The following is an 18,201-nucleotide window of genomic DNA, read 5'->3' as shown; positions in this document are numbered from 1 at the left end:
AAGGATCCGCTTCAGATATGCTGAATCTAAACTAAAGGATGTGCTAGACTAGTCATAATTTTTCGTCCTAATGTTAGTTTCTAAAGAGCCAATCATGCTGAGGCTTTCCGTCAAAACTAAAACCGAAAATGTTTTAATCGCCTGAAAATTTAAAGAAGTTTTGTAATTGTTTTCTACAGTAATCATGAAAAAAATTTTCCATATTCGCCAAACTCAAAAGAAGTCGAAGACATTTTTGCCCGGTGAGTAACTTTTTATTTTATTGTTTTCGAGCTTACTAGAACTCAATTTAAAATAGGGGCACCATTATCTGAGTGTGTTATGTATGTGAACTTTCAACTGATCCAGCGGCTTACATGTTTTGTCATATCATTGTCAGAGCGGCTTCTTGAGTAATCATGGAATCCAGAATGCCAGATGCGGATGATATAATAATAATAATAATAATAATAAGCTGTCTTTATTTATAAATATACATAACGACAGATACCCTTGGTCAAAACCATCAGATGAGAGGGGTATTTTTAATAGAAAACAGAAAAATATAAATAATTTTTTTCCTATAAAATAACTTAAAACCATTTTCTGGTCTAATATAAACCTTATGCTACAATAATTCAGAACTAAATAGAAACTTAAATAAAATTAAATTCAGCCACAAGTTGTTGCTTAAGAGCCATCCTACAATATTTCAATACTAAATCCCACTTCTTTCCGTTTAAGTATTCCTCTAATTGGGCCATTGACAAAAAGTCCTTATTAAAATACAATCTTCTGAATTCTTTTAATATGGGACACGTCGCCATAAAATGAAATACAGACTCTAATTCTTTTGTGTTACACATTGAACATATTTTTGGAATCTCACTATTGTATCTTTTATAATTTAAATTTAATAACTCGGCTCTTATCTTTATAATTAGGCTTATATCATTTATATTGAAATTGTTATTAAAGTAAGCTGCTTCATCTTTTAAATTATAATTTAATAGCTTATAAGTCTCACTAAATAAAGAATTCCTTGCCTTGATACCAGCTGTTTTCACAATAGTTAACCTAATTCTGTCTCTAAGTTTTACTAAGAACTTTTTCCATTCGTCATAACGATTGTTTTTGAAATCATATACTAACCCGTACTCATTATTTACATTTTGAAGCTCCCGATACCAATATACACCTCTAGATGCGGATGATGTGTAACCCATCGGATACAGTAAATCAGCATCCTTTTACTTCCAATATATTGTAACCTGTGTCAGGATGTACAGTATTGAGCTATACTTGGAGGACGTATCATTAGTTCGAACCCCGCAAGTAGCTACTTCTTGTTTGTTAGAACAAATTTTAATAGCCAAGCTAATGACCACAGTAGTCGATGCGTCCTTTCATAACCCTTAATTTGAATTTTTTTTTTAGACGTTAAGTCAAGCCTTAAAACCAAGTAGTTTCTTTTTTAACGACAAAGAAAAGCTGAGGATTTGGACGAGATTGCTGTGTCCAAATGTCGCAGTCTTCAATACCCTATGAGCCCTGGGCTTCTCAGAGCCTAATCTAGGCTAATGAGCAGCCTAAAAATCCTTCATAGAAACTTGGCCGCATTCAAGACTAGTAGGTCTCGGTGGGAGACAGCTAAGGATACTTATTTACTTTTTAGGGCTAGCGCTCTGTGAGTGTACAGTTGGAATAGATTACGGTACATTTGCAATGACTGGCTATCAATTCCGAGCAGAAGCAAAAGCCAAAGGGGTGGAATACTTATCGAGCATTTCCATGTATAAAATACCATCAGTTTTATTCAAGTTGAATAATTTTATTTTCCACAGAGGATGCATCTTCATCATCATCCTACAAGAAAGCGAGAGTGGTCGCACGGCAGAAATTAGATGAACCTGAAAAGAATGTTACATGTTTGTATACAGACTCCGCTAAAGGTAATAAAAATGTACACGAGGTATTGATTTTTTGTATTGCGATTATTTAATAATAAAATTATTTGTATCAAAATTAATTTTATTTCCTTCGATTGATTTCCGGATAGCTGTTTGCGAAGAATGCGGCTACACAATTTGTAAGAATTGCTTCGGCCGAATTGTGTGGGTATTAAAAAAAATGCCTAAATGTAAGTAAACTTTAATTTAATTAATTCTTAGTTTGACTCAGTTCAAACCTGTGTGATCTCACTAAATCTCCAACAAACTAATAAATTCAAATCATATTAATAAAACTTTGCTACAGTTAGAATTAAAATCCTTATTAAGGCTGTCGCAGTATGTGACAACAATTGTGTTCATACTCTTTTGTCCAGAGCAGGCAACTCACAAAGTGAATCTCCTCTTATAAACTCTAACCAGCTTTACAACTTCACCATATTTCACTTCACCATATTCACATGCCACCATATACATAGTTCACTACTCTTTTCCCAACTCCACTAACTAATTACTTCAAACAGACTCCTAATTTTGTTACTTGGTTTGCAGCTGAAAGCCAGCGAAAGGAGAGCAAGCAAGTGTACATTCAGGAATGCTTATGCAGTTGCAATCTCGTTGATTATCGCTATAAAGTTATGCTTCTAAAGTATCATCGCCGGGTTTGTTATAATTGCTTCTTGGACACCCTTGATCATGACATTAATGCTAATAATGGTAAAGTTAGATTTTTGGAGGAATACAAGAATTTAACCAACAATCAGGAAGTTGATGTAAAATCTTCGTTGACCGAAGATAGGCGTATTACGCCCTCATCAACATATGCACTATCTACTTCTTCGTCGCCGTTAGATTCAAATTATTCTACTAGTTTCATGTTTGATACTTCGGTGGAGAGAGAAAATAGCACGTTTTCAGTTTTAAAAAGTGATTCCCATAGGAAATTCTCGGAGGAAGATGGTCGAAGGTCCTCCACAGATACGGGATTAAAATCCATACTGAAGAGAAGTGGCCGTGAGTCAATTGCCACCGAAAATGGCAAGCAATCTTCCGACAGAAGCCATAGGTCTTCTAAGAGAAGTGAACGCAGAGTATCCTTCTTGGATAATGACGGAATATCAAGCGAGGAAAAAACGCTCAGCATCGCTTCAAACAACGTCAAAGATGATGTCATCCCAAACAGTGGAAAAACGGCTGTCATAAAATATCAGAAACAATCTAAAGCTAAGAAGAAATCATCCATTACATTTAATGTAATCAGTCGATACAAATAATCGCTTATGTTAAATCAACATAAGCAAAAAACCCCATCATGGTCTTTTTTTTAAGTAGTGAAGAGCAAAATTTTCTGTGAATTCAAAATATTTACTAAATTTTAAGTTGAAAAAGTTATTAAATAAAATAAAAAATAATAAACAAAAAAAATATATTATTTTTTGTACTGGCTGGCATTATTTGATAGTCACCAACTGCAAAGTTTCAAAACTGCAATGGTTTTACCAAGTCAGGTTTTGCCAATTCATATGTAATATAAAATAATAAATATATGATATTTTTAGAATAGGTAATTTTTATTAAAGTACTTTCCTAATTATTGGATTATAAAGTTTCTTTATAAATACTCATTAAAGGGAATACATTTAATTAATGAATATAATGCTATATGAATATTTATGTAATAATAATGCATTATTATTACAAGTAGTTATTCATTTTTTGTTAATTGTTTGTAATTTGGCTTTCATATTTTTCTTTAAGAGGAATTCAAGACTTCAATTTCGTTTTAACTCCTTGATTCAAATTACGACAGTAATAGCCCAACTCAAACTTTCTATTTCTCTATTTTAATGCGTGAGTGTATGTGATGATTTTTCAGAATAAAGAACCTAATATGGGTAAATCAGGAGAATAATTTGGAATAAATTAAAGATAGTGTCTATTTATTACTATAAGGATGTAATACATTTTATAGCTTGCCTTAGAGTTTGTGTCATCTAATAACTTCTGAACATATTAATGAAAATTTAATGCAGTAAAATTACTTAAAAGATATGAATTGTTTTAAATTTGAATAAAATACGTAGGCTTTTTCGAACGTTTCTAATTGGCGAAATTTCGAGCTGAAATATGAATAAAATGTTAGGTAAATGCTGATTTTGCCGTTGAATCAACTCTTATAGTTAACTTTTTGTTAAGGAGTTATATTAAGGGAAAGTAGTACTTAGCACTCTAATCTGCTGAAGTTTGGGCAATGTGCAAGACGTACTATATATGCAGTATGCAGTAGTGATGGGCAGAACGAGTCCGCGTTTGGAGTCGTTGGATTTGAATCAGTTCCAGGGTTGGAATCGATTCCAACAACTCGTTCACTGATTCCAGTCTGTACTTACCCTATGCATTTGTACAAATGTCACGCATTGTAATTAAATAAATAATTAAAAGTTAGCTTTTCCAGTTAATAACAAAACTATATTTCTTTAACACACATTAAGTAGTTCCCTAATTCCCAATTGATCTGATAAATATAAAATTAACAACGTAACCAAATATTAACAAAAATAGGCTAGTCAAATATAAAAATTAAAGCAACTGCAGTTTTGTCGTTATCTAGCTTGACCACCGGAGTTAACTTGATTCAAGAAGAAAAACGCAAATGGGTAGGAAATTATTCCCATAAAAAAAAATTATAACCCTTCAAACAAAATGATAATTACTCATAAAGAAAGAAATATTTATTTACTATGAATTAATATCAAGCTTTTAAAATATCTTATTATTTTACAAAAAGAAAAAGCTGTGTGCCAAATCTTTAACTTAGCGGCTGGACGCTCTTTCTCTTATCTTCATTGGCGAAAGTTAAATCGTGTACATGTCATGACGACGATCAAAGTAATACTGAGCTAAAAAATAGTATTACCTAACTGCTTTACTTACTGCTGTATCCCTCCCACTCTATCACCTATTTCACAAACATTCGTCGATTGGAAGTAGGTTTTAGTTAAATATTTGTTTCATTTGAAAACAAAAAACATTATAACGCTTTCTCAAGATGTTTTTAAGTTTTAAAAATTTGTTTTTGTCCATTACTCTTGTAAAATACGAAGAATTTTAAATAAAATATAATATACAAACACAAATGATCTAGAATGCAGGTGGAGTCAGTCGGCGTTGTCATGGTGATGGAACCGTTTAACGACTCCGGTTCCAGCTCCAGCATTTTCTATTGGCTAGATTCAGTGAACGAAAAAATGGAACGAGTCCGGTTTCAAAAGGATTTAAATCACTCCGGATTTGACTCCACCAATTCCAGTGGATTTAACCAATGAAATTGCTGGTGTTGGGCCGGAGTCGTTAAACGGTTCCATCACCATGACAACGCCGACTGACTCCACCTGCACTCTAGATCATTCTGTGTTTGTATATTATATTTTATTCGAAATTCTTCGTATATTATAAGAGTAATGGACAAAAACAAATTTTTAAAAATTAAAAACATCTTGAGAAAGCGTTATAATGTTTTTTGTTTTCAAATGAAACGAATATTAAACTACAACCCATTTCCAATCGACGAATGTTTGTGAAGTAGGTGATAGAGTGGGAGGGATACAGCAGTAAGTAAACCAGTTAGGTAATACTATTTTTTAGCTCAGTATTACTTTGATCGTCGTAATAACATGTACACGATTTAACTTTCGCCAATGAAGATAAGAGAAAGAGCGTCCAGCCGCTAAGTTAAAGATTAAGCACACAGCATTTTCTATATGTAAAATAAAATATTAAATAATAAGTAAAGTAACTACAGCATTGCTTTTTAATTAACGAGATGGGTGTGCCTGGTGTTTCTTTGCAAGGTTCGCTATATTGGGTACGAAATTATTTTTCCTTCGACTCCCTGTCTTAGATCGACCCCTACTTTTGTTTAGAAATTAACAAAATAATAAAATGAATATTATTTTAGAATCGATATTCTAAAAAAACCTTGGAACTTATTTTATTCTTCAAGCATCAGTATTTAAGCTCGCCAGATTTTGTATTTTGGTGTGGATTCCTCTTACAAGTTGGAATGTGTCAGTGAACTTCTACATAGTAGCCTTAAGTGAGTTTTATTTTAGTGTAAACGACTACAGTATTAATTATTTTCATTTTAATTTGCCTCAATTTTTTGGGGCGGGGCGGAATCACTTTTTTTTAAAATAGGGATTTGAATCAACTCGTTCCACCATCGGACTCGTTCCAGTGGAACGAGTCCGCTCTAATAGCCCATCACTAGTATGCAGTAAACCAGGGATGAGCAACAAGCGGCCCGCCGAGCATTTCTAAAATTGAATTTATTTTATCGACTTTCTCCCATCAATATATTGTTATAAAATTAATTATAATAAAATGGTAGTACATACTAAACCGAAATATTTTTTTATGGCGAGTTACTTGTCGACGACGTTTTTAAACATGCAATACGAACGCGCCGCATCTGCGCGATTTTTTTGTGACGAGATACACACTTGTCGGTGACTTGTTCAAACATGAAATACGGACGTTTCGTAAATTATTAGTAAGAGTTAATCTATGTGCGGCCCGCAAAAAAAAATTTAAATTGGCCCATTGATTAAAAAGGTTGCACACCCCTGCAGTAAACAATTTCAAGTTGAACAAGGACGATAAACTCTGCGCTGCTACTAAATCAATACAATGTATCGATCAATTGAAAGTAACTACAACCTTGTATTTTAAACTTCTCCCAAGTCGTAATTATCCACGAAATATTAAGTGACATACTCCCTTATAGTGTGTCGAATTTTGAAGGATATCGCTTTAATCAGACCAGGATTCATTTTTCACTGGAGATTAACAGCTCAAAACTCTTAAAATTCTCAGAACATTTGTTTTTCATAATTTAGAAATATGCATTTTTTATTTAAAAATTCCTAGCTTTATTTTTTAGGCGAAAAAGTAAATTTATCTAAATACAATTTTTTTGATATCAAATTAAAAAAAGATATTGGTAGCAACTACTTCACTGAGATTGCGGGAGGTTATCTTAGTTTTATGGAGTAGGTTATTAGTATTGTTATAATTCTATCTAAGAGATGAAAGGCGTCATAATATTTTCGAGATCATTACAGGTTAGTGATTTGAAGTAAATGAATTTGAAGATGGCTACGCCCTGATAAAGCAAAAAACTTTTGACTGTTTTTATTTGTCAATTCAAAGAGCCATAAAAGAACAATTTTATGTGGCGATGCAGTGTACATCATAGTAGTGTATGTGATGAGATAAATTGTACGGGCTTGACACACAATACCAGGGTGTAAAAAAATTTGTGGTTTTTACTCTTTCAATCTCTCTCCGGAATGTTATATCATGCAAAGAACAAGGACAGCTATCTTTGAATAGGTGATGGAATTGGTCACAGTAATTTGTTCATTAATTGCAGACACATTAATTGGTAAGGCGTTCATGGGCACTGAAATTAGCACTGCCAAGGTGAGATAGAAAAGAGAGGATGCGAAATCGGGGTAATTATTGGGAAATAAATAAGAAATCCTGAGAATCATCAGTGATATTTGTACAAAAGCGCCCCGCAGAAAAGGCTTTGGGCGGACAAGAAAAGTCAAAACTTAAATGACTGGTGAGTGAAAAAAACTGTCATATTCTTAGAAGTTGTATACTTTTGTAAAAGCCACCATGGAGGTAAGAAATAAAGCTAGCCGGGAAACACTGATAAGGAAAACAAGGACCTGCATCGAGACTACCATGAGAAAAGTAGCTCTGTCGAATAAAGGAAGGAAAGCCGAAATAGGCTGACAGTAAAGGTTTTTGTCACAATTTACTGATTCCGTTTCTGATAACTACTTATTTCTTCCAGTTGTGTGTCGATTGATCTGCATAATAGCCGCCTGAGACGTGGCCTATTTTTGAAGTGATTATTTCTGTTTTCATGTCGATATGTGCGGATAGCCATTTGTTTTTGTTCCAAGCATCATATATTTAATTACAGTCATTAGTCATTCATATTGTGATAATTTGATGTGTGTAGCTTCCACCAGTTTGTATTAGCTTTGCTGTCCTTTTTTTTGTAACTTTATTTATGAGTGACGTAGTAGTCATTCGTCCTGTAGCGACTTTTTGAAAACATTTCTGGAGGGAGTTGTGAAAGTGTACGAATCGTGTGCTAGGGATCGCTGTGAATAAGGTAAGTAAATTTTGTTTTGTTTTGTATGAAAGATGTGTCTCTACTCAAGTTTCGCGTTCCACATAGTTAGTGGAATGCGATAGAATTAAGTGTGGTTAGTTTATTTAAGGGTGTGTGGGGGCTCCCCAAATGAATCAAAATTATAAATTTTGAAGTGATTTTGGGTACCTGTGGTCACGCTAAACTGTGCCAGTAAAAAATGTTTTACATTTGTAAAATTTAATGTGGCGGTTGATATGGTAACCGCTAGGCAAAATCACTTCAAAAATAGTCCACAACTCGGGGTGACTATTGTGGATATTTACCAATGTCCAATTTAGTACAGTCAAACCTGATTTTGTGCAGTAAAAAATAAATAAAAAGTTTTCCTTATTTTGCATGATAATTTAAAGAAAAATCGTAAATTAGAAAATAATGTTCATAACCTAGTGGTTTGTAAAAGGAAAACAGAAATATTAAGCACATTTAGAGTAATGGCCCACAAAAAGAAAATGATAAGCAAATAAAATAAACTTTTCCTAGTTGACTAACTCAACTCACAAATTAAATAAAGCGAAAATATTTTGCCTTAAGTAATCCTACGAAATTTAAAGCTTCTAAAAAGTGAACAAAATGTGATATTACTGTACAAAGACCCTTTTTTGTATTTTACTTTTTAAGATTATATTCTTTAAAAGTCTTGAATCAGACCTGAGTAGGTGTGGAAGCATACCACTACACCTATACGTTAGAAAGTTCACAAATTTGAAATTAAGAGTTATTTAGTATCACTACTAAATAACAACAACCCTTATACAACTGTCCTACCGGACAGTTTTAATTTAGTAGTGACACTAAATAACTCTTAATTGTAAAATTCAAGCACGGTCATTTTTTAAGCCTCTTATTGTTTAAGTAAGATGAATGTATAAACTCGATGTTAGGTAGCTAGTAAGAATTGATGGTAAATCATAGACATTTCTTACACCCTGGTAGTAAGGTGTGCAGAGTCTTATCCGTAAATTTGTAGTGAGTACAGTGATGTGGTGTTGTTCTTGAACTCAGAGTAAATGGCTCTACAAATTCGTCCCCATTATCAAATTCTAATTCTGGCCTTTCATTATAATTTACAGGCTATGAAACCTCATGTGCCTCTTATAAAGTTTCGAAAAGGAGCTCAAGAATCAAGTGAGTAATTAAATCAGAATAATTTGTATATTAACTAATGGTACTTTACTCTTACAATTTTGTTTAAGGGCTGCCCTAGATTGTAAATATGTATGTTTCTCAGTACTCCTACACGAAACATTATGTAGCGCAATCGATAATGTGGAGCAGTGTTAACAGTCTGTTTTACCGGACAAAATCGATTAGTTCAAGGAGCAATGCTAGAGCTGGACTAGAAGGGCTGACTCTAATTGTAAACTCAATTCTCGCACACAAAACGTGTGAATCTTCAATTACTAATAAACGTAACCATTTTTTGAAAAATTGTTGGAGTTGAACTAGACTTACTTTTAAGGGCTTTGCAGACTTCAGTATGTTCTCACACAAAACATTTGACTTTGTACTGCATTTAAGGCTGCCCTTACGAAGGTAGGTTAATTTTGATATACTGTATTGTATTGGATGAGTTTCTGTTTAATTTAAGGCGGTGATCTACGTAAGACAAATACAATGCACGGTGCCACTCCACCTAAAACGCAGACGACTACTGTGACTAGAGTTCTTGAGGACTATCAGCTCCCTCTGAAGTTTCGAAGGATACCAATAGGTGAAAGTGAAATCGAAGCGATAAATGTGAGTAGAAGTATGAAACATAAACAAATTTGGTGTGAATACTCGCACTACTTGCGATTTCACAACCTTCTAGGCAATTTTTTCTTTCTACTTAAAATGTTTACTTATATTTTAGATGCTTTTATTCATCATGTGGTTCATCCATTTTATATCGTAACTTGCGTTGTTAGAATCGCGACATCCCAGTCCGCTCCTGGCTCCCCATAAATTTTCAGTTTTTTAAATAAAGAGAACAGAAATAATAGTGGTTAGTGCGCTAGTTTAAAGAGACTTTGTTGGGGGTATATAGCGTGAAAACCGCAATAAAAGTGTAATCGTCATTTAATTCAGCACCTCCGATCAACTGATTTACTTCAAGCTCGATATCTTGAGAACAAATTCTATTGTTAGCGTCAGCATTTCATATAGTTAGATCCATAGCGTTTATTGAAATGACACTAGAGGTGTTATGAACATCACTACTACAGAAATGTAAATTAAACTCTCCTGGATTTTTTTCTAATAAAAATGATAGTCTCATTTTTTCAGATGTAGTGGAACAGAAGCTTTGTATCCAGCAATGCGAATCCAATCGTGTGTCCTCTAACTTATTTGTTTCTTTCTTAGCAATTCTTTTTTAGTTTTCATAATTATTAAGTAAAAGTTTTGTTTTGAACAACCAGAAATGCCTTTCTTCTCTGCCATCCAACCATTCTCCAACTGTAATAGTAATTTCGTGCCAGTAGGCGCCACGGTAGCCGAGCGGTTAGAGGCGAGACAAGTAAAGCTAATATGTATTGTGGTACTGGGTTCGATTCCTGGTCTTAGGCCTTGGATTTTATTTAATGATTAATAAAAGAAATGTACAGTCAAGTATGTTTGCTAGTCGCCTCCGTCCACAACACCTGATAGGTAGTTGGACGTTAAGCCCCGCCTGAAAAAACAGGCGATTACTTACTTACCTAGTAATTTCTTGCCAGGAAATAACTTTTCGACCTCAAATTCCACTATGTAGAAGCGCTTATCATCATTGTTTAAAGCAATTGGGTTGTGGGATAAGCGATACTTGTCGTGACGACTTGTTAAAGTTTTAAGTTCAATCGTCTCTATCATACATCTTATTGCCTTTCTCGTAGTACGAACTTAGCTAACGGTATCTTTAAAAGATACTGATGTTTTGTTTTATATTAGGAAAGACTTCACATTCTAAAAATGTTTATTATTCATTTTCTGTTTACAGAGTGGAGGTTGTATTTGAAGATACATTCGAGACTATTTAGACTTAGTTTTTGAAAAGTATTATTTATTTTTTGGGTTTATTATATATTTGTTTCTGTTCGAGAATGTAATTTATAATGTAGTCAACGCATCGTTCTAAAGTCATAGAAAGTAAATAAATATATATTTTTATGTAATTTAAGTATTTATGCAATAAATTACTGTTGGAATTGTGTTAGCTTTGACTTTATTGAATGCTCATTTCATCAACTTACAGTAGTGGCTTACAGGACACTTAAAGAAGCCACAATAGCTCTCTTATGTCGCAGTAGATTTGACATTTTTAAACCACTTCCTCTTAAATCTAAAAATTACAAATAAGTGTATCGCTTCTAAGCTAACGGAAAAGTAGGCCTACATTTATTTTTATCAGGCAAACACTTTATTAACCAATTTGTTCGATCTGCCATTAACAAAACTACAAACTAGACACCCATGCCTGTAGCGAGATATTGTAAAATCACCTTAACAAAAACACAGCCAGACATCTCAAGTTTGCAAGATAAAGCCAAATTACTTTAATCAGGCAAATACTTCATCAGTGGTGAGTAGTGGCCACTTTTCATTTACATATCTACCATTATAGAACTGCATACAGGACGTCTGATTCTATTGCGAAATGTTAGTTTCAAAAACCACAACTAGACTGTGATCGTATATGAACACGTTTGGTGAGTATTAGAATACACGGACTATTTGTCTTTTCAGAAATATATTTTTTAAAAATAAAAACAGTAAATGGCTTACAAATTCTTTGAAAATAATACTCCAAAAATACAATTGACACAATACGCATATAAGTTCAAAAAATTATTATTAAAATAATTCATTTTGTATACAATACATTAACATATTTTCAAATTCAAAGGTAATACCTTTTTTAGCATTGCCTTAATATTTTTAAAAATTTCATAATTAAAAAAAAAAAAGTGCACTGAATATAGTAAAAAATGCGCTATTCTTTCTAGAATACAGCATAAGAGGCACTCTATCTTAGATCTTAGGATGGATTGTTCTATACGTAGGCGAAACAAAATACTTGTAGCCTGCAATAATTAGAATCAAAGACAAATAAATTTACTTATAAATGAATGCTTAATAGCCTGAAAATAACTGTACAAACTTACAGTAGTCACTCAGATTTGGACGCTGCGTCTATTACTGTCTTTTTAGCTGTGAAATAAAAGAGAAGCACTAAGTGAATTTTAAATGGAAGCGGTGTTGGCCATCTGTATTGGCTAGCTCAAACACCAGACTACTTAAAAAGTATATATTGTTAAAAAATTCTTACCTCACATGTAGGGGTCACAATATAAAAAAAAAAATATCGATTTTATCCCTCTTAGCACGCAAGCTTATTGTATTCCTGATCGGTTTCAGACTACATAAATACTTCAGAGGTATGATAGTCCGAAACAGTCCAAGGATTAAAAAAAGCGCGCTACGACGGATTTTTATATTCATGATTTTTCAACGATGAAAAGAAAAATGATTGGTCCCTTACCTGTTCCAGCAATGCGTGTCAACAAGTCATCTACAGTATTCTGATTTTTCAGAAATCGAGGACGAATGATATTTTCGTACAGTACTATCGATCCATTTGACTTTATTGGCAGATAGAGCCAGATCATAAAAATGCACTGAAAATAAGGAAAAGTAGCGTTAAAATGTAGAAGTGATAACCAACCGTAAGTTTTGATTGTTTGCCCTTAAGAACTTTACAATAGTAGATGTACACATTGTTTTGGGAGCAGTCTAGAATACAAGTTCCATATGATAGATATTGTGGGAAATATTGTAGTACATTGTGGTGAGGGGGAGTTGATTGTATTGGTGGTCGGCAAAGCGGCGGTCCATTAAATACAGAAAGTTGTTTATATACATGTTACTGATAGCCTCGCCTAGACACAGTGTAGTTGGCTAGACTGTAACGGTAAATCAATCTTAATACTGTTTTACCCACCAAATCTTCCATATAATTTATTAATGTACATTTATTATAGTTGATTAGTACAAAGATTAGATAAAGTGTACTAATTCCGTTTATTATGTATAGTATTTTAAAGTAGTTCACTTGACGGAAAGACACTTTCTCGCTACTGATCTGTGAATATAAATATCTCTCACAAAAACTTTTGAAATTTTTCTTAAAAATGAACTTATAAATAATTCAATATCGAAATAAAATTATTATTTTTGTGATTGAAAAATATTTGTTTTTATTTCTAATCAAGTTTATTTTAATTCTCGCAAATTTATTTAATTTTGTGACCTGTAATTGCACCACAAGTGATAAAAAATAAACTTATAAACCCCTGAAACAAAAATAAAAGACCGTTAATATTAAGAACCTTAAATTTAAAACAGGATTCACCATGGGGTGTTAAGCATCAGTGCTCCACTTTGCTAAGTACCAAGCGCTTGCAGAGTTAAAGCTATCCTTGTCTTCTTTTTTTTTCTTGTTCATACAAATATAAATATTTCTTATTAATAAAATTATTTTTGTGAAAGAGCTCGAATTTAAAGTTAATTAGACAAGATGTTGATGGAATTTTCATTTTTAATTTTATCTTCTGGGAGGTCTGAAAATTGGCGATAGTGGTTAAGAGTACGTTAAAGTGCGCTCTAATGTGATGTGGATGTAGGTGGTAAATCTTAATACTGCACTGATGAAGGAGCAGTTTAGAGGACAAGGTTAATATACAGATGTTAGGTCAGCTAGACTTTAACGACTGTCAATGTTTTGGACTTTTTTAATGAAATTTTAATATATTTTACAATAAACATACTTATTTATAAGTCACTCGTCTTTATATTAATTAAGAATTCCTAATCTCAAGAATCAAAATCTCTTACCTTAGCTAACCAGTAAAATGGAAACCATGAGAGTAAAATGTCTGTAGGAAATTCTAGAATTGAGAACAAGGCAAATACTGTCCAATAAGTTAGCCACTTAGTGTCATCACCCTTTTGTGGCGTCTCAATGGCTTTCATAGAAGCGTAGGCTGGATAGACGAATCCTATGATGTTGCATAGAAGTTGTGCAGCATAGCCGAATACTAAGTAAAGTGCGGTAAATACGAGTAATACTGCAAAAAATATTTATATATATAAATAGAATAAAGTTTTTGTAAACCATGAAAAGCACAAAAAAAAATTAGTGTAAGCTACATGACTATGTAAGGATTGAGACCACATTCGCAGTCTGGGACAGCCCTAAAAAGAGCATTAATCCAGCTCCACAAATTGGCCTTAATTAGTAGATAATGAGCTCTTACTGCTCTACATACATGATCATATATTTTGTATGAGAGTAATGATATACATCCAATCTGAAGCAGCTCTTGCTTTGCTTCACTACTTCAGTTCGCTGGTGAGCTTACACTGTTCTGGATTACAGAGTCGTCCCATGTTTTCTGACAGCACTCAAACCACACTAATGCACTTTGACAGCCTTAATGATTGTTTAGTACAGTTCTAACTAGAGTTCTAACATTGAATTATGCATACATTTCTTTAAATAACCTACCTTGGAAATATATGAAGATATTGTAGTTAGACTTTGGTATAAAATACATTATTTCTAATAGATTCAAATTTAAGATTTATTATAGTCATAAAACAGCCAGGGAGTGAATTTAAAACTAAAAATAGACATTTGCCCAGATAAAGCTATTGTTCTGAATGAAAAGGTTTCCTTTTATAATTAAAACAATACTTAAGGTGGAACCACAGATTTTTAGGATGGTCATACTTTATTTTTAGACATACTTAAGAAATTAGATTTTTTATACTTGGACTCTATACTAAGTAAAATAAAGCTATATAAAATAAATAAATAAATTTACCAAGAAACAGATAGATCCTTTTTACACCAGATTTCTCTTCCAAATAAGCTAAGATTGGCTCCCATGGGGTTGCTTTATCGTTTAAATTTTTTTCAATAATATTTTTATAACGATAAAATTGTTCAGACATAATGTACAATTTCTCGAGGTAAGAGGTTTTACTTTCTCACACAAAATTCAGAAAAATATTAAAATATATGTATTTTAAATTTGCAAACTCATGGAACTTAACTTCCACTGAACCAACCTGAAGATATTAAAAATTAGTCACTTAAAAAAGTGTGTATACAATGCTGCAGTGTTGACTGTCTTTCCTCTTGTTTCTCTTTTAAAAAAAAACCATAGATTAGTTTTGAGTTTTTTTAACTATTACTTCTATTTTTTAAAAATATGTAAGGTAATATTTTGGTGGACATTAATATAATAAAATAAAAATTAATTGTGATAAAAATATGAGTGTAGCAGGGTTTTAATGTGCTTATCCTGCGTAAAACCCAATAACGGGATTATATAAAAAAAAATTTATGTCAACACCCACCGACTGTCTCTTTTAGCAATTTCTTCAAGCATAATCTACAAAATTTCTTCAATTATTTATTAAGTAAAGTAATTGCCTCTTTTCTTGGGGGGGCTTCACTTCCAACTACCAGTTTATGTCATGGATGGGGCGAAATTTCAATCTTTACAATTAACAAATTTCATTCAACAAATAAAAATTTAGTTACCATGGACTCGATTTGGGAATTTTTCACGATACGAAATATAGTAATGTTACAAATATTCTTTCTAGGTATGAAGGGCCAAGGTTATTGAATTGTTTCTTGTAATCAAGAGTAAGTCCAGGCTAGGAATAGTTAAGAGTTGATGCTGCATTGAATGTCACACGTAAGTCCAGGGCATTCATGCCCAAAAATGTTATCTCTGCAGCTAACTCTCTGGAGAAGGAAAAGTGCAGTCTGCATAGGAACACGGTCCGGCAGTTCACTGATAGATGGCTCTAGGCGTCAATCACCTATGTACCTAAACGACGCACCTTAAATAAAGAAATAAGACTACATGAATTCTGAAAGCTAACCTCTCTACCAGTAATGTTCTTAATTGAACTTTTAAGAGAAAATCTTTCGAAATAAATGGAACAATAAATAGGTGGAAGGAGGATATCAAGTTTAAATAAAATCGTTGGCGCCAATTTCGAGAAAATCCTAAAGTGAAACATGCTTTCAGTTAAGAGGTACTTTCGGTTTGAATATTTTGGACAGCTATCAGTCAGGTCCCTTGAAGTACTAAAAATTTTGAAGCGCAAAAGTCGAAGTATAAAAATGTAGGCACTATAACTTGACATCACGTTTTAGGGAGTCGCCTCCGTTTTTTTCACATTGTTAGTGCTACGTTAGTGGCGTTAATCTAAAAAGTTAAAGAATACATGCTACATTATTATCATATTCTCGTTATAAGATTTTCACTTGAATTTTTTGTTTTACAAGAAATTTCCAAGCGATTTTAAAATTAATAAAACTGAGGGGGGAAGGCTCCGCTTTCAACGGGTAGGTCAGCTAGTTTAAACGTCCAGAGAGAGTGATAAGAGGGTAGAAAATAAGCTTGGTACAGGGCATTTTTACTACCAGCTGAAAAAGTGAATCTCCTTGCGCCAGCAAAGTAAGTGGATGGTGGATCTTCGGAAGCGTCAGTCATATTGCTGACATCATATGCTAACGTTTTCTTCAGCTAAAATACAATGAAAGCCGAACAAGCCACGACAAATTATCTCAGTAAGTCCAGAGCGCCTCCTCACTGACTGACAAAGGGAAATTCATAATGCACGATCTGTCTTGAAACATATTTCTAAACTAACCTTTATTATTGTAACCTCCAAGTACACAACTCATATATATTAGTGATGGGCAGAACGAGTCCGCGTTTGGAGTCGTTGGATTTGAATCAGTTCCAGGGTTGGAATCGATTCCAACAACTCGTTCACTGATTCCAGTCTGTACTTACCCTATGCATTTGTACAAATGTCACGCATTGTAATTAAATAAATAATTAAAAGTTAGCTTTTCCAGTTAATAACAAAACTATATTTCTTTAACACACATTAAGTAGTTCCCTAATTCCCAATTGATCTGATAAATATAAAATTAACAACGTAACCAAATATTAACAAAAATAGGCTAGTCAAATATAAAAATTAAAGCAACTGCAGTTTTGTCGTTATCTAGCTTGACCACCGGAGTTAACTTGATTCAAGAAGAAAAACGCAAATGGGTAGGAAATTATTCCCATAAAAAAAAATTATAACCCTTCAAACAAAATGATAATTACTCATAAAGAAAGAAATATTTATTTACTATGAATTAATATCAAGCTTTTAAAATATCTTATTATTTTACAAAAAGAAAAAGCTGTGTGCCAAATCTTTAACTTAGCGGCTGGACGCTCTTTCTCTTATCTTCATTGGCGAAAGTTAAATCGTGTACATGTCATGACGACGATCAAAGTAATACTGAGCTAAAAAATAGTATTACCTAACTGCTTTACTTACTGCTGTATCCCTCCCACTCTATCACCTATTTCACAAACATTCGTCGATTGGAAGTAGGTTTTAGTTAAATATTTGTTTCATTTGAAAACAAAAAACATTATAACGCTTTCTCAAGATGTTTTTAAGTTTTAAAAATTTGTTTTTGTCCATTACTCTTGTAAAATACGAAGAATTTTAAATAAAATATAATATACAAACACAAATGATCTAGAATGCAGGTGGAGTCAGTCGGCGTTGTCATGGTGATGGAACCGTTTAACGACTCCGGTTCCAGCTCCAGCATTTTCTATTGGCTAGATTCAGTGAACGAAAAAATGGAACGAGTCCGGTTTCAAAAGGATTTAAATCACTCCGGATTTGACTCCACCAATTCCAGTGGATTTAACCAATGAAATTGCTGGTGTTGGGCCGGAGTCGTTAAACGGTTCCATCACCATGACAACGCCGACTGACTCCACCTGCACTCTAGATCATTCTGTGTTTGTATATTATATTTTATTCGAAATTCTTCGTATATTATAAGAGTAATGGACAAAAACAAATTTTTAAAAATTAAAAACATCTTGAGAAAGCGTTATAATGTTTTTTGTTTTCAAATGAAACGAATATTAAACTACAACCCATTTCCAATCGACGAATGTTTGTGAAGTAGGT

General features: G+C 33.0%; 3 protein-coding genes across 9 annotated transcripts in view; 2 read left to right on the top strand and 1 right to left on the bottom strand.

Annotated features, from left to right (window-relative positions):
* LOC141461911 (uncharacterized) overlaps window positions 1-3,461 on the top strand; it is a 42,325-nt gene extending 38,864 nt beyond the window's left edge. For 2 of the 5 annotated variants that reach the window (XM_074143361.1, XM_074143364.1), the window contains exons 61-64: window positions 180-242; window positions 1,824-1,931; window positions 2,039-2,119; window positions 2,481-3,460. In XM_074143361.1, coding sequence (XP_073999462.1) covers window positions 180-242; window positions 1,824-1,931; window positions 2,039-2,119; window positions 2,481-3,202 — 974 coding nt within the window. In that variant the 3' untranslated portion in view covers window positions 3,203-3,460. Of the gene's footprint in view, window positions 1-179; window positions 243-1,823; window positions 1,932-2,038; window positions 2,120-2,480 lie in introns of all 5 variants that reach the window. The other 3 variants (XM_074143362.1, XM_074143365.1, XM_074143363.1) reach the window with 2 other exon arrangements.
* A 3,478-nt stretch (window positions 3,462-6,939) lies between these two features.
* LOC141461932 (uncharacterized) lies at window positions 6,940-11,335 on the top strand. Of its 3 annotated transcripts, XM_074143413.1 has the most exons (5): window positions 6,983-7,051; window positions 7,363-8,121; window positions 9,234-9,288; window positions 9,752-9,900; window positions 11,120-11,335. In XM_074143413.1, the coding sequence occupies exons 3-5, from the start codon at window positions 9,237-9,239 to the stop codon at window positions 11,135-11,137; spliced, it is 219 nt and encodes a 72-aa protein (XP_073999514.1). In that variant the 5' UTR covers window positions 6,983-7,051; window positions 7,363-8,121; window positions 9,234-9,236; the 3' UTR covers window positions 11,138-11,335. The 3 variants fall into 3 exon arrangements, with proteins under 3 accessions (XP_073999513.1, XP_073999514.1, XP_073999515.1); XM_074143412.1 differs by lacking the exon at window positions 7,363-8,121 and having other exon boundaries at window positions 6,940-7,051; XM_074143414.1 differs by lacking the exon at window positions 6,983-7,051 and having other exon boundaries at window positions 7,058-7,557.
* Window positions 11,336-11,852: 517 nt separating this feature from the next.
* On the bottom strand, window positions 11,853-15,326 carry LOC141461928 (receptor expression-enhancing protein 5-like). Its single transcript, XM_074143405.1, has 5 exons — window positions 15,006-15,326; window positions 14,014-14,246; window positions 12,662-12,797; window positions 12,285-12,330; window positions 11,853-12,203 (listed from the first exon to the last, which is right to left on the bottom strand). The coding sequence occupies exons 1-4, from the start codon at window positions 15,133-15,135 to the stop codon at window positions 12,290-12,292; spliced, it is 540 nt and encodes a 179-aa protein (XP_073999506.1). The 5' UTR covers window positions 15,136-15,326; the 3' UTR covers window positions 11,853-12,203; window positions 12,285-12,289.
* Between the last annotated feature and the right edge of the window lie 2,875 nt (window positions 15,327-18,201).

The sequence above is a fragment of the Rhodnius prolixus genome, unplaced genomic scaffold (assembly GCF_049639745.1).
Source record: "Rhodnius prolixus isolate KJV_2025 unplaced genomic scaffold, Rpr scaffold_12, whole genome shotgun sequence".
Classification (NCBI taxonomy): Eukaryota; Metazoa; Arthropoda; class Insecta; order Hemiptera; family Reduviidae; genus Rhodnius; species Rhodnius prolixus.
The sequence above is the reverse complement of the archived record's forward strand: the minus strand, read 5'-3'. Positions and strand labels throughout refer to the sequence as shown.